The sequence below is a fragment of the Camarhynchus parvulus genome, chromosome 2 (genome assembly GCF_901933205.1).
Source record: "Camarhynchus parvulus chromosome 2, STF_HiC, whole genome shotgun sequence".
In the NCBI taxonomy this organism is placed as follows: Eukaryota; Metazoa; Chordata; class Aves; order Passeriformes; family Thraupidae; genus Camarhynchus; species Camarhynchus parvulus.
The window spans coordinates 16,718,989-16,734,739 of record NC_044572.1 but is presented as its reverse complement, the minus strand read 5'-3'; the positions used below and the strand labels follow the sequence as shown (position 1 = coordinate 16,734,739).

The following is a 15,751-nucleotide window of genomic DNA, read 5'->3' as shown; positions in this document are numbered from 1 at the left end:
ACACATGGCAGCCACCTTGAACTACATACCTGAGGTCTGGCTGGCAGTTTATTTTATTTGTGTAACAAGTCTACATGGAAAATACCAACTGTTTCATGCCTTTGACAGGTGTAAAACAGACTTAGGCAAGTCACTCAAAGAAACAATATAAAGATATAATTTGCAGCAGTCTTGTCATTGAGTTGGCAATTTGGTTATTATTAGAGGCTTTTTTACCTCTGAAAAGACCAAGCTTTCAATATAGAATAAACCACTAACATTCAAAAAAACCCTTTACCAAAATCATTCCATAAGAACTACCTAGAAATGAGTAAACAGCACCCACTAAAAAAAGAGGGTCACGTTAATAAAGACAGTAGTACTCCAAAAAGCAAATACTGATATTGGAAGATGCAACAGTTAACCCTTAATAACCTCAGCCTTCATGGATCAAGCAACCTGTTTTGAGTCTGCATTAACAGAAGTAGTTCAGCAAAGCATCAATTTCAGAGACTAACAGTAATTATTTGACTTTTAAAGTCTTCTACAGCACTTGATCCCTGGAGCAGCGCTTAAATGCAGAAACCAATAACCTGACATTGAATTTCTGTACTCTCTATTCGTAGAACATTCTCCTCAAATGCAGGCTGTACTGAAAAATCATCAGTTTTTCTGACTGCAGTGTTTCTATTTTATAGCAATTCAGAACATTTCTGTCTGTGTCAGGCCTCTACACAAGACTTATTCATCGAGAGTGGCTTAATTTATTACTGGAAAACAAACCTGAGCTACAGGTTTAATACAGGTTCACCTATAAACAAAAAAAATCGGGTAGTCTAAAGTCACTACATTAATTCATAGTCTACAGATGTCATGGCATAGAACTGCTTTCTAACTTGTGTTGGAATTAAGACTCCTGTGGACATCTGGAGGGCTACTATGAAGCAGGTGGTACTCTGGTCTCTGCTGTGCCAAGTCATTCCAAAGATCTGTTCCTCAAGCTCAGCGAATCAAAGGGTACATGATGGGCTGATACAGCTGCACAAATCACTGACCAGAGCACACCAAGGGATGCGCTATCCTTTGAGGATACACAGGTTTTGAATAAATGCCATCCAAGAGAAGACTGTTGCAAACTGAATATACCTTGAACACCTGGTCTGGAGGGATACAAAAGTATTTTTTACAAAGAGATAACCAGGGAGCAAATGGTATTATATTAATTCATTCTAACTACAACCATTTCAAGAGAGGTAGACATTATCTTACTAAGGTTTTTATTTAGAGAAAAGGAAAGCGAGGCTATCCAATGGAAGTAAGACATCAAATGCCACTGAGATTTAAATGCAAACTAGCTGTCCCTTTTTCTTCTCTTCACCAACCAAAAAACCCCAACCCCAACAGCCAACTTCCCCATAAGAGATGACTTCCTTTATTTCTATAGTTATTGAGAAAAACTGAGTGGCAGTGATAAGGCAGAGGAGGAAGTAGTGATAATTTTAAAAGTCAGTCATGGTTTTTTGACAAGTCATTAGCCTAAGATCATGAGCCATTATTTCCTGACACTGTGACTGTCACTAACAGTCACAAGGGTAAGGAAAACATTGCTCAAAAAACCCTCACTGTAAAACAATCCATTATGTTATTGAAATGTTTGTATGTGGGAGCATATCACACCCATAATCCTTCCTACCATAAAGGAGCTAAACATTTTAGTACCAGTAACATTCTGCCCCAACCCTGTCTCCTGGTCTGTGTTACTCTGGGTCCTCAAGTGTCCAGGAGTTCTTACCTTCACGCCATGGCCAACATCATCCAGCACCGTGTAGTCTATAGGTTTTCGAATATACCTTACAGGACGCTCCATGTTCGCTGGTGCTATAATTTTGTGAGTTCTTGATGTGTTCTTATTGGTCGTCAAAATGCCTATCTCTCTGCGAGCCACCTTTTCTTTATGGATGTCCACAGTCTAGATTAAAAACAAGAAAGTATGGGTTTCTTTAGGCATTTGCTGTTTTCTTTACAGAGCTAGCTACACGTTTAGGTTTCACTGTTAGACAAAGAGTCTGAATGTTAATGCCTCTGGAAGGATGCCAGCTTATTGATGAAATGAGTTTAATCTACACAAACCTTGTAAGAAAATTACACCTTAATGAAATAACCAATATTAATAATAAAATTACAATTACATGTTACTGCTTTGACACCCTAAAGACACTATGCAGATACAGTCCTCACAGATTAACCCTCAGTGTTCTTATGACTGACACTAGTAATAAATTACTCCAACTCCACAGCTGGGAAACCAGGACAGACAAGCTAAGCAATTTGCTCAGAGCCCCGGAGGGGACTCAGCTTGGGAAGTCTGTGTGGTAATTTCTTTCAGCAAAGCCATCAGTGCATATCAGAGTGAGAGTCTGCACAGGTAGAGACCAATTTCAGCACTGGGGCTAGTTTCAGTCATACTGTTCATAGCAGCTTTACTGAAAGACTAAAACAAAGCTTTAAAGATGCAAGTAAAGGAATATAAAATACGCTGCATTTTATTCAGAAAAAAAAAAAGAGATAAAGATCAGTCCAGCAGTCTGTGAAAAATCAAACTAAGCTTCACATAACAGACACATTCTTCTCACGGAATATAATCACAGCTTAAACCCTAGCTGAAGAACAAGTGCAAATCAAGCATTGGATGTCACAGAAGTCCCATTTCTAGGAGGCCTATTTCGAGACTCGGGGATTGAGTGTACTGGTTTAAGTACCTACTAGAACCTCAGGATCTCATTGAAGGAGATGGTATCTGACAACAAAATGCCCCTTTGAGCAAAACCTCTCAAGCCACCACTTTATCCACTGAGGAAAATCAATCTTAGTCTATTAGCATCAATTCTTCCTAGAAAGGCTATCACAGAAAAAAAAGGTGAAGGTTCAGAAAGAAAGAAAAATCCTTGTCATCCTAAATCCTACCTCATTTAGGTATATATCTAGAAATGGTTTAATCTAAAATGAATATTGTGATGGACAAGGTTTTGTTTAGTGAAGCGAAGTCAAAGATGAAGGACAAAATTAGCTGATATTTCTGCTCCTATATGAGGCAAGATAAAAAAAGCAAGATTAGTATTCAGGAAATTAACATTTCTAGGGAAGCCAGCATTCAGTGGTCACTGTGAAATGTCTTCAGCTGAACTGGTTTTTTTTCATTAACTGGTGCACATGCTCAAATAATCTTAAATTCTCCCGACTACACAAAGACATAAAAATGTTAAGACCCTTCCTTAACAGTTCTGTTAGGCAGCATTGCAGATTAGAAGCAGGAATACAGGTAGAGAAGCACCTAAGAACAGTCATACCAAGCAATCTTGTTTTCACAGCTTCAGCTAAATAACAGACTACTTGTAACACTGCAAAAGGTTCTTTTACTTTGAAAGCACACAGAATCTTAATAGAAATAAGAGTTGTAATTTTCCAGAGCAATGCAAGACATTAAGTGTGTATGTCTGCATCAGCTTATATGGAATAAATTAATTAAATATCCCAGTAAAACTTTGGAACAAGCTTTATTGTTCTAAATGCTCACACTCTGAAAAATCCCTAAGTCAGGAATTTTAAAAATGCCTTTCCAAATAAGACAGTCCAATACATCAAGTATTTATCTACATCAGTATCAGGTATCAACCACTGCAACCACGTCTTCTCTGGCAGTCAATTTCACAGATGAGAGAATGAAGACTAAAGAATGAGATTAGTCTAATTTTTCAAATGCAGCTATTATTTGTTCTTTTCCTTTCAGAGACTGAAACATATATATTAGTTCTGCCTCTTCAGTGTTTTCTTGATCTTGCTAAAAGAATTATGAGGGCTGTGCTACATGCTCATCTCTCTTCCAATCTTCCTGCAGAACCTGAACCTTTCTGTTCAATGATAACTGCAGGTCTCAAACTATCTTACAAAACTCTTAAATAGTAAGCAACTCTCCATATTTTGTAATACATGAGCACTGCATAGGAGAAAAAAAGAACTAATTTTAAAGTCCCCTGAATAACACAGCAATTTAGGAAGCTGAGAACATCAATTTAAACAACATACAACAGTGTTTCAAAGTAGGGTTCTCTAAAATATAGCTAGGTCCCTAGAAATAAATCCATGCTTCTACTTAATCCTCACAAACCAAACCTGTTGTTACTAAGAAACTCATTTTTTGTTCAGTGGGCGGACAAAAATGCATCTTTATACTAAGAGTTCTCTTAACACTGACAGCAAAAGAAAAAAGACAAAACAAAACAAAGCCCTTCAGAGTACAAAAAAAAGGCATCTTTTTCTAGCAGGTAGTCCACAAAACTGACTTTTCATCCCTTCAATGGACAATGAAAGTTCTGTGAGTTACTGGAACAGTAGATAAGAAATCCCAGGAACACATGCTGTACCATACATGCTTTGGAAACAGACTCAAGTAATATTGCAACAAATCGCTGTTAATGAAAATACTTCTTTGAACAGGAAAATTCTATATATTAATGTTACCAGACAGCTTATCCAAAATTAAGTATGGAGCAGTGATTTGTAAGGTCTTGGCATGAATTTCAGTGAGAAAAAGAAGAGTATCTGTACCACAGTGCAGGGCCAACAACAGGGCACATATGTAAATCCTGAAAGGCATTCAGATATGCCTGTGCAAGAGATTAATTTGCTGTTCAAAGCAAACGAGACTTCAACTCCTACCACATCTGGTGCACTGGAAAAGCAAGGCAGGATTTTACCCCTATGCAAAGCAAAGGCTCACAGCATATGCTTTGCCCAGAGCAATAGGCTGCCTGTCAGAGCTACCAGACAGCATCTTACCTCTTCAAGAAATTATTGGACTTTTTTTAGATCTGCATATTATTAAGTCTTATGTGAACATTATGCAAAATAAAGCACACAACAATTGGTCATTCTTCTATTTTCATTTCTATCTGCTTGATGTTCATGTGGAAGTTTATTGTTTAGTCATAGGTGATATTTTTCACTTTCAAAAGAGGAAAAACTCAACACACAAGCAATTTTTAGTAGGACAGCAAAGCTTTCCAGCCAGTCAACACTTAAATTTCCAAAAAAGACAAGCCACATATACCAGGTAACAGCCAAAACAGACCATGCCCAAAGCTCTGGTCACACTTGACATCTGCAGCTATGAGTGTTTGCTCTGATATGGTAACAAGACAGCTGAGCAGTAGTTGGTTTGTGATTTCATGCACAAAATCTACTTTTAGATACCAAAGATGGAGAGGAGCAAAGTATGGCTAACTGGCATGGGTTAGCACAGGCTAACAGGCACCTGCAAGCAGTCAGACCAGCTTCAGGTATCTCTGACCTGTGCTGAAACAAATACATAGCATAAAATTTGTTTGTTGGGAAAAGGGCAGGGATTTTCACTCCTAGACAACATAATTCAGTGAAACAAAGCCCAGCTTTGTATTGATTTGGAGAAGAGGGAAAAGACAGTCTTTCCAGAAGTACAATGTGTTTCCTTTGGGAAGCAAATTTAAATGAACTCGTCAAACAAACTCCTTTGCCATTTCAACTGAGTGCCAGGGACTATGCCAGCTAATCCAGAAGCTTGGAGGTTGAAGGAACTGTTAATTATTAGCTGACTCCACTATTTGTCTTTAAATCATATAAAATTTAAAAAAAAACAACAGACAGTTGGACAACAGGATGTGGAGTTAAAATTTAACTGTTTGCTTCCTTAGAAGTAGCCTCAAGGCCAAGTAAAGCACAGCAATGATACAGCAAATAGTTGTTCTTTTATTATCCTGTGCTGCAGACACCACTCTACTCATGTGCTAGGGCATGCTAGCCCAGAAACAATTTACAACAAATAGAGACTGAAGTATCTCTGGCCAAGCTAATAAGGGTATCTAGACATTTTAATAAGCTCACACATATGGGGTTATTAAAATAAAAAAGGAAAAAGAAAAACAAACTCCTTTTACTCTTGAACCACTGCAACTTATGAGTTTAAGGAAGAACAAAAAGTCACTCCAAGGACTTTTCCTTGGTCTTAAAAATTTAACATTCAAACACAAAAGACCAAAAAAAAAAATCCTAAGGTTACTTTTAACGACAGCTTTACAGGCCATTTCATGCAATACTTTTAAGAACTTTCACATCATACAAACAAATGCCCTGTGCCACACAGAGCTGCAAACCAGTAACTTTCCAATTTTTCCCTAAACTCACACAGAGAAGAAGGAATGTAGGATCACAATCCACAGACTTCCATAACATGCCAATTTCTCTAAAGCAAGGAGACAAGGAAGACTAAGCAAAGGTTACTGGCAACAGTTTTCTGTAATTTTGACATTGTTTCTCTTTTTTGCTTTTTCAGTTTGTGGTTAAATATAGGGTTGGGTCTCCTACTAACACTTTATTTCAGGCAAGTAGAGCCCTGATTACAGGGCATCAGTGCTATACATACCTAAATGTCAGCAGAATAGATTACAATTACTTTATACAAACAAAACCCAGACATAGCAGCCATGCAAGCAGCATGACCTGCTACCACTTGGCAGCCCCATCTTCCTACTGCACTCACTGTAATCACATGTCCTGAGGCTCAGCAAACTGTTCTGCACAAACTTGGTGCTGTACTTCTCCAAAGGAATCTGCTCCACACCTCAAGTCCTGTGTGCACTTTGGGTCTCAAAGGAAAGCCATACAAGTAGCTGAGGCCACTTTGTTTCTTCAGCCTTCGGAAGTGAAGGCTGAGGGGTGCTCTCATCACAGCTGACCACTTCCTCAAGGGGGACAATGCCTCAAGGGAAGGTGCTCGTCTGCTCTGGTGAGCAGCAATAGGATATAAGGAAATGGAACAAGCCATGGCAGGGGAATTTCAGACAGGACATTGGGGAAATATTCTTCACTGAGAGGGTGGTTGGTCACTGGAACAGGCTTCCCAGGGAAGTAGTCAGGGTCTCAAGCCTGTCAGAGTTCAAGGAGCACCTAGATGACACTAAGTCATATGGCTGAGCTTTAAGGAATTGGACTCAATGATCCTTACTGGTTCCTTCTAACTTTAAATGATTGTATACTAAACATTGCATCGCTGAATTCCAAGTTAATTTAGAGAACAGAATTTCATCCATTCTATACCTGAACAGCAAGATTCTCTTAACCAAAGGGCATTGCTGGCAGTACAAAATAAAAGAATTGCGTAAGGAAAAAGAACCCAAAGACATCTAGTCAAAGACAAGGCAATTGGAACACTAGATTTGACATATCACATCCCAGCAATCCATCAAATACAGTATCTTCTTTCAGCAGAAACTGTGCCGGATGTGACACAAAATACTGGGCAAAGGCACAGGTGTCAGACTGAACTTTGTCAATAGAACTGTGCAATGCATGGGACAGTGAGTGGTGCAGAGAAAGTTTTGTTTCCTTCCTCAACCTCTGGTACAACTGTCTGGATTCCAAGCTTACCTCTTTACATTTCAATATGAAAGGCAGCATCCGTTCTACTGCCCACAAAAAAATCAGTCACAGCTTCAGATTTGCTTGGTCATACACAGCAATAAAATACATATAGTTTTAAACTTTATAACACAAATAAATATTTTCTACAAGTTCCCACACCCAGACTATAAAATGTATTAACCAAAGGAAACAACTTAAGAAACAAATGCTAAGATGCTTTCGGCATCCCTTAATAAATAAAATAACCCAAACCCTCGCTCTTTGCAATCTGTTCTTAAACCCAGCTTTAATATAACCCTTAGTGTCATTCTCCAAAATTAGACATTTCATTGTCTTCCTCTATAGTTTATACAATAAGCTTCCCTGAAAGGAAAACTGGTGAGAATAAGAACATCAACTTGCTCTGTTTTAGAAATACAAGTTTATTCCACTGCTACTTCCAGAAAAAAAGCATATTTAGTAAGACCTTTTAAATAAATGAGTTATATTGAGTAAAGTAGCTGAAGAGACCTGGACAATGCACATCGCACAGGCCACCTGCAAAGAAGTCAGTTTGACCTACAAAAAGAACAATAAAATCCCCAACTTTAATGAGCTCAGTCAGACAGCTGACTTCTTCAGTGAGAGCACCATTTTATGCTGTTATTTTGTAAAGAAAATTCAAGACAGGAACATGTGAACATATTTAAACTGCAAATAAATATTCTACAGAAAAGAACAATTATGGGCTCAAGGCACATCAGGCATGAAAAAGCTCAAGCAAGTCGTCTGGGGTTTTATGACACAATGTATACTCAGCTATCCACACAATTTACAAATTACCTATTTCACTAACTCTTGATGAAAGTACTAATAACTCAAGTATTTGACTTGAAACTATTGCTTACATATGGTCTGATCCCCACCAAGATACTGTTCAAGAATCTCAAGAAGTTTACCTGCAGAAATAAAATAGTTTACTTCCCTCTCTTGTCCAGGAGAGCCTAAGCACTAAGCAGGCCTGGCCTCACAGGAGACACGGAGAGCAGAGCATGGGCACAAGTGGCATTGGCCACCCTTGTTCATCACTTTGCACACATTTATTCCATGGGGAGATCCCAAAGTGTGAGGCTGTACTGGCACTGTGAACTGTAACTCTCAATTCCATTGACTATGAATTGTTTGAATACCCCAGCTGTGACCACACCAACTCAGTTACAGAACAAAACTGGTCAGTTTGGTGAGCATTTGCCTCTTCCCAGTTCTTCAGCAGAGACACCTGGTTAAGTTAACCAACAACTGAGAAGCATATAAAAAACTGAAAGAAACTTTGACTGAAGTACCGATCTTCAGTTATTGGTTATATTTCACTTTCATAATAAAAGTTATTGGTTATCTTTCACTTTCATAATAAAAAGGGGAGTGGCCTTTCTTACCATTACAACCCTTCAATCCAATTTTCATTAAGGCTAATAGTTGCCTGAATACCACTACATAAATTCATTTGAGAATCCTCAGAATATCCTGCCACGTCTTTTGAATCTGCACCATGAAATTAAGGTCTCTGAAGCATTTGGACATCCGAGTTTCACCTTGTGTGTTTGTTTTGTATGGGGTTGCTGGCAATGTAGGAGGCAACTGAAATAGATTAAAGGATTGTATTTCCAGAGCTGGAAACCCAGCAATGTTTTTGGTAGGTTTATAGACAGAAGTTTCTCACACATTCTCGTCAACATACAGACAAGTGACACAAGTGACAATAGTAGGACAGGCTCTCCAGAAAGCTTCATCTCCTCAAGTCCTGGTAAATCCAGGCCTCTTAAGGTAAAAGGCTAGAGGAGCCAGATAAGCCATATCTCATGTAATCTGATATGCCACCTTCCTTTTCCTGCACAGAGGGCTCACATTCAAGAGCTTTTACAGATTGACACGATGAACTAAGGCCATCAACACAGATATATACAGCAACTTTCACAGTCCATATAAAATGTTTGTCACCAGCAGAGGGGGAAAGGCACTAGAGAGATCAAAGAAAAAATAATGAGAGAAATACTAAGTCCCACTTCCAGAAGTAACTCATACATAAAGGTACACTTTCAAAATACATTTCTATACATAAAATATAAATATATATAGAAAAAATAAATCACAATGCTAACAATGCATTTTACTAATATTATCCAATGGAGAGAAGGGTTTAAAAAGTGTTGATTATGGGCCTTATTTTGACTGTCTATCACTGTTTCTTCAATTATGTCTGAACACAGATTATATATCAATTTCATCCTGTGGAGCTAGCCCTTCATTTAGAATTTACATATTTTTATATACACTAGCAATTCTTTCTCATATTCTCCTAGTAATTGCCATTGGCATAAAGCAAACCAGATTTCAGCAACACTTGAAGATATTTTCTAACTTCACATAGATTTTTTCTGGGATATCAGGACAGCTATAGGGGGTGGGTGGTCAGGTAGTGAAGTATACCACAGACATCCCATTTAGGACTGTATGTTTTCAGAATTCAGAAGCACAGCACGCAAAACAATAATGCACACAGTTTCATAGCAAGTTTAAGCTGTATTCATTTCAAGGCATACTTAACAAAAACCTGATTCCTGACTAACAGAACATGTGCTTGCAAGTGTTTAAATAAGAAAAAAAGGGTGGTTAAAATCAAGAAACTGAAAACAGAAGCTAGAGAAACAGGCTTAAAGATTACTAGCCATAGACAAATAGCCCCACCATTAGCCTTTCTTCCAAAAGGAAGACTAGGATTCACTGAGAATTGGAGCCCAACTGGATCCCAATTTCCACAACAGAGCCTGTGGAGTGGCACATACACCTATACAACAGTACAGAAAAGGAAAAGAGAGACTTGTTCGGCTGAAAGATTATTTCTATAAATGCTTTTCAGAGTACCCTATTGGCAAATCTAGTCATGCATTCTGCTGGAGAAGCTGCCAGAAAGGGGACACAGGGCAAGGACAGACCAGAGGGGCTGGGAGCGGTACACGGCATTCTAGGACAAGAATCAGAGCAAAGAAACCAGCCCACTCGTCCAAGAGCCAGACTTGAGTTCATGCCTGGTTTTTCTTTCCTGGTGCCAAGTGCAAATGGGAGGACTGCTATGGAGGATACACGCTCATCTCTCAGACAGCACTGAAGGAAAGAAGCTTCTCACATTATTCTCTTAATGGTTATTTCAGGCATGTTCACGTGAGAGGCTCATCAGATAAAATGGGACACCTGATGGAAGCCAGTAGGTCTCATCTGTAAAATGCCACCTCACAGAATTAGGGTCTGTGAATGAGAAACATCTTTGGAGAGATACAAGGAAGCCTCATCACACCCTCACCCCTCGCTCCCCAATTTCCCCAACTGAAAGGAAGATGATGTTAACACAGAGCATAAGGAGGAGAGGTCCACAGAGGATCTCTGGGAACAGGGAGAAGGATGTGGGAAGTAAGACTGGCAGATGGCAACTGAACGCAAATGGATTTTGAGTCCTACAGAGGAAGAGATCTTTAACAGCTCTAGAGAGGAAAGAAAACAGTTAAGACAACAGCCCTCTCTCCTCTCCACTGCATTGGTGAAATGCCAGAAGCACTTTGCTAAAGTTCACATAAGCATGGGGAAAATGGAACTTCAAACATCTGGAGTATGGAGGTCAGACAGCGCTGCAGAAGCAGCTGGCCCCGCACGCAGGAGGCGGCTGTCTGCCAGCATGTCAGCCAGTGAAGAGGTGGGATGGGGCTGTGCCTCAAAGCAAGAGCCTGGAAAACAGCAGATTGAAGTTCTATTCCTGGCTCTGCCAGACTTCCTGTGCTATGCCAAGCAAGGAGCTTTGCTGCTTGGGCTTGGAGCTGTGCACCTGCACCAGGAATAGACAGAGTACAGGTGGGCACAGGTAAAGGCAGCACTGCCACAGCTGCCTGCTCTGGGCACAGTGACACACAGTGACAGACAGGCCAGATTTCTCTGTTAAACATTTTCCACTGATGTTTTTAATTGCTAATGAAAATGCACAAGTGAGTTACAGATAATGCTTCCTGTGCTTTGGCAAAACCTACTGTCAATTTTGATGATTCGAGCAACTAAATGTACATACCCAACACTAAGAAGTCTGTTATGAACATTATTTAAAAAATAAACCCACTAGCCCTCCAATGACCTGCAATACATGTTTATATGGAGTAAAACATTTTTTTTTGTGTTCTAGATAACCTTCTTTTCTTTAAAATGCAACTGCTATTTCAACACCTTCTTCAAGAGCTTGAGTATAATAAACAGAAAAAAATGCATCACTAATGTAGATGTCTGTGGGAAGATAGAGGAGACAAGGCATTTGCCTCCTAAAGTCTCACTTGCCTCCTAAAGTCTATGGCTTTTCAGCACCCAATGTCAGGACTGGGGGAAGAGAAAGAAATAGCTTCCATGGTGTCATCCTTGCTCTGATACAAAATCCCTGATCACGCTAGAATATGGCTTCCAGTATTTGCAGGAGATTCAGCTGTGGCTGAACCCCACACCCCACCGCTTCAGAAGCACTGCAAAACAGGAAGTACAGACCCAGCTCTGCATCAGATCAAAACTACAGCACATGGCAAATTAACAGCTGGTAACCATTCACTTGAGTTTCACACTGCCACAAACATCTTTCTGAATGTCAGTTCTTTTACTCAAGCCTTTCCTCTGGCCCACCACTTCCCCTTCACCAAGACAGGATTCCAATAAGAGAACTCTCAAGGTGTCCCCTCCTCTCCTCTAGTGCTCTACACAGTGAACTGAACAGACATTTCAACACTTAACTAACACCAGTTGCTGATTAAAATCAGTCTTTAAATTGGAAGACACTTCAAAAGAGAAGTGTTTCAACAGTACAATCTGATGGATTTTTGACAGAACAACATTTGGGATGTGTAGTCATGTTGCATTTGTATTCAGCCCTAAAGAGCAGATAAATGCTTTTGATTATACGAAGTCAAAATTCCAGCTATATGTGTAAGTGTATTTCAGTCTGTGAAATTAGATATCAGTAACTTCAATTTTTTTTTTCTGGGTATTCCTGAAGATGTGCATGACTAAGTCAATTCAACAGAAAAAAAGAAGAAAAAGAAATATGCTTATGCAAGCTTCCACATAAGAGTTCCAGCATCCTAAAGTAGCTGATTGAGTCCTTCTTTTCCTTACTGGAAGCAATGCACTTGTCTAGAATTAAACAAAACATACAAACCTAAATATATTTTTGACTGTAGGAAAGCACAACAGAAAGGAAAAATTAAATGGCTTCTTCAGTAGTTTGGACTCACTAAAGAACTACCATGGGAGTAGAACAAAACTGTATGTCAAATGAAAAGCATTTCGTCTGCCAAAAAAAGCAACTTCATAGGAGATGAACATGTGCAATTGCAAAGAGCACTGCAGGTGGCTGAAAAGGAAACCATCTAAAAAAAGCCTATGAAAAATAAACTCAACAGAACAAGTCTGAATTTTCTGAAAGTTTGTCTGAGGTAAGAGGTTGATAAAGCTGTAACAATGATGAGTCAGAATGCTTATGCCTGAACAACAAATAAGAAAAAGCCCAAAGCCCAATACTTCACGTTTAGTTGTAAGTCGGCAAGTCAAATTGGGAAGAGCATGGAACAGAACCCACGCCAAGAGAAAGTGAGCTAATATTGCCTTAGCCTTAATGTATCACCTCTTCAGTGCTTTATTTAATCAGCTCTAATAGCAAAAATAAAATATTTTCCAATAATAAAGGTTATGTTATGTGGATGGGATAGTGGACTTACTGTATTTTTCAAAATAATTATTATGCTAAAGAGTAAAAAAACTCTCTACATAAAAGCTATTCTCATTTATCACTGGTATTTACTTGAAAGTGGTCTGGATTAATTTTCAGACACATTTTTGTTAAAACAAGAAAATCCCAACCACCAAATGACCTAAAACCAATCAAAAAATACACATACACACACAAATTCATAAACACATACACAAAAACACCTCTCCCAAGCATCCCCCTTCTCCACATGAATTCAGAGCCTATGAGATGTCTAAGGTTGACAGTTCTCAGAGACTGTTTCCCACACACATAAAACAAGGACAACACGTTGGAATGATGATGGGCATCCTTTAGCTACCTGCAGACATAGCCTGACCACAAATTACCCAAGGCACAATGTTCCTTCTATCCCTCTTTGATCATGTCATCTGATGGCAGTGATACAAGCTAGTGGAATATGTGCTGGTTTTCAGCTGGGTCAGCACTGCACCAGGAGTAACTCAAGAGTATTAATTCAACAGCCATCATGTGGCTAAAGGCCATACTATCTACACCACAAACCCTCTTGGATTTGCTTACCAACACAGCTTACCCTACATGAAATGTCTATTTCTCATTTCCTAAATGTTCAAGGGTTGAATATTCCACTTTATCCAGAAGAGAACTACTAAAGTTCTGGACTTTTAAAAGATTATTTTAATAAAAAAGTAGGCAAGATGCTACAGCAAACAACTTTGTTGCAGCACTACGAGGTGCTACTCCAATGGAGTGATAATCAACAACAAGGATTTGTTTCCTGTTGTCCCCCTGGGCCCATCAGTAAAATAGGGCAGCAGGGACAATCCTCAGCCACTATACATTCCAATCTAAAAGTTTTCAGTACACATATTCTATTTGACAGTTCACTTACTACTCATATTACTGTCTTCTGCATATTCTTGTAGCAAAGAGCTCTTCCATGTTCCTTGAATACCAAAACAATCTGGGTCTGACAAGTTTCTTCCTTTCGTTTTCAAAGACAAACACAGAACAAAATGGATCAACTTCCTTACTCTGCCTGTCCTTTCTCAAACCCCCTTCAGCAAGAAGGTACATCAATACAGGACAAGATCAGAAGGATTATGAACTTCCATCAGCTCAAACTTATGATACTCAGGCAAAAAAGGAGAGTTGACAAAAACGCCCTCACATGTTTCCTAGGACTGTGCTACTATTTTGGACTGAGTCATACAGACTTCTTGCAATTTGGGATATATTAAGTAAAAGCAGAAGACAGACAAGCAAATCACAAGCATGTATGACATTTACCAGTTTAACAGAGTGGGAAGGAAGGGCCAAGGCAGAGATGGAATTGCTAAAGCTGCTCTAATTCTCCATTGCCATTTTTATTTCCACACAGAACTCAAGCAGGAAGTTGCACATTGTTTCTGTAAAAGGATTTGCCCTTAGCCTCCCAACCCTTAGCCACAACTGATATGAAATACTGCGGTTCCATCTCTTGGTAATATCCAGATGGCCCCAGCAGTCCCAGCAGCACTTACCCTTACTGAGCCACAGCCTTATCCACCATAAACTTTTTCTAACTCAGGCGGGGCCTACTGGCAGAGGGAGCCTGGCCCAAGAAGCAGCTGCGCCATAACTCAGCCCCTCCATCTGGATCACACCTCAGGCCTGCACATGCACACACCCAAAACTGAGATCTTGACTTTATCCTGTGCAAGAGCACCTGAACGCAAACACTGCAGCCTGATGGCAGGTTAAGAGACAGGGCAAGTCTTGAAGAGAAGTCTTGTGCATAGGCACAGAGACACAGGCACACCACTATGTCCCTGCTGCTGAATGTATCATCCTACTATTGCTACAGTCAATTCATTAGACTGGTAATGTGCTCAGAAATCAGCAATTTCCACTGTGCAGTTATTAGCATATTGATTAAATATGATTGCAAACACTTGGGGAGAAGCAGAGCATTAGCCACTGGAGAAGACATAGAGAATGAAGCCAGTCAAAGAAGCAGCTGGAAATCTGCAGTTTTCAAGACCTTGTCTCCAGGATAATTGAGCCCACATTTCAGGGAACGGGGGCAGAGAACAAAACACTATTTGTCACAAGAGAATGGCAGGAAAATGAAGACTGGCCATCTCCTGCTGTCACTTTAGGCAGAAGTTATACATATGCTACACAAATATTGACCACTGAAATGCTTACAGCTAACTAAGGAGGGCACAGGCGTGCCCTGGTGAGGATGCTCCAAACACCATGGTGGGTTATAAGCCTCTGAATGGCACCACACAGTTTCAAGAGGCAGCTCTTCCACACCACAGTAACAACCACCACAGATGTGCACGACTGAACACTGACCTGTGCAGTGCTGGACAGCTAAACACACACTGAAGAGTCTCTGAACACCTGCAGGAGACCTGAGCGCACAGGAGAGTGGTGGGGATTGACAGACAGCTACCTCAATCAGGGAGGGAGGTGCTGCTACTTCCCCAAGAGATGAAGGGTACATTACAGCACTCACTATTTCATGGGCTACTAAAGACAGCGTCG

At 39.8% G+C, this 15,751-nt stretch overlaps 1 protein-coding gene across 8 annotated transcripts in view; it reads right to left on the bottom strand.

Annotated features, from left to right (window-relative positions):
* The window catches only part of ABI1 (abl interactor 1), a 76,221-nt gene that overhangs the window by 26,669 nt on the left and 33,801 nt on the right, over positions 1–15,751 (bottom strand). For all 8 annotated transcript variants that reach the window (XM_030943672.1, XM_030943673.1, XM_030943668.1 and 5 more), the window contains exon 3: positions 1,772–1,948. In XM_030943672.1, the coding sequence (XP_030799532.1) occupies positions 1,772–1,948 (177 nt within the window). The remainder of the gene's footprint in view (positions 1–1,771; positions 1,949–15,751) is intronic.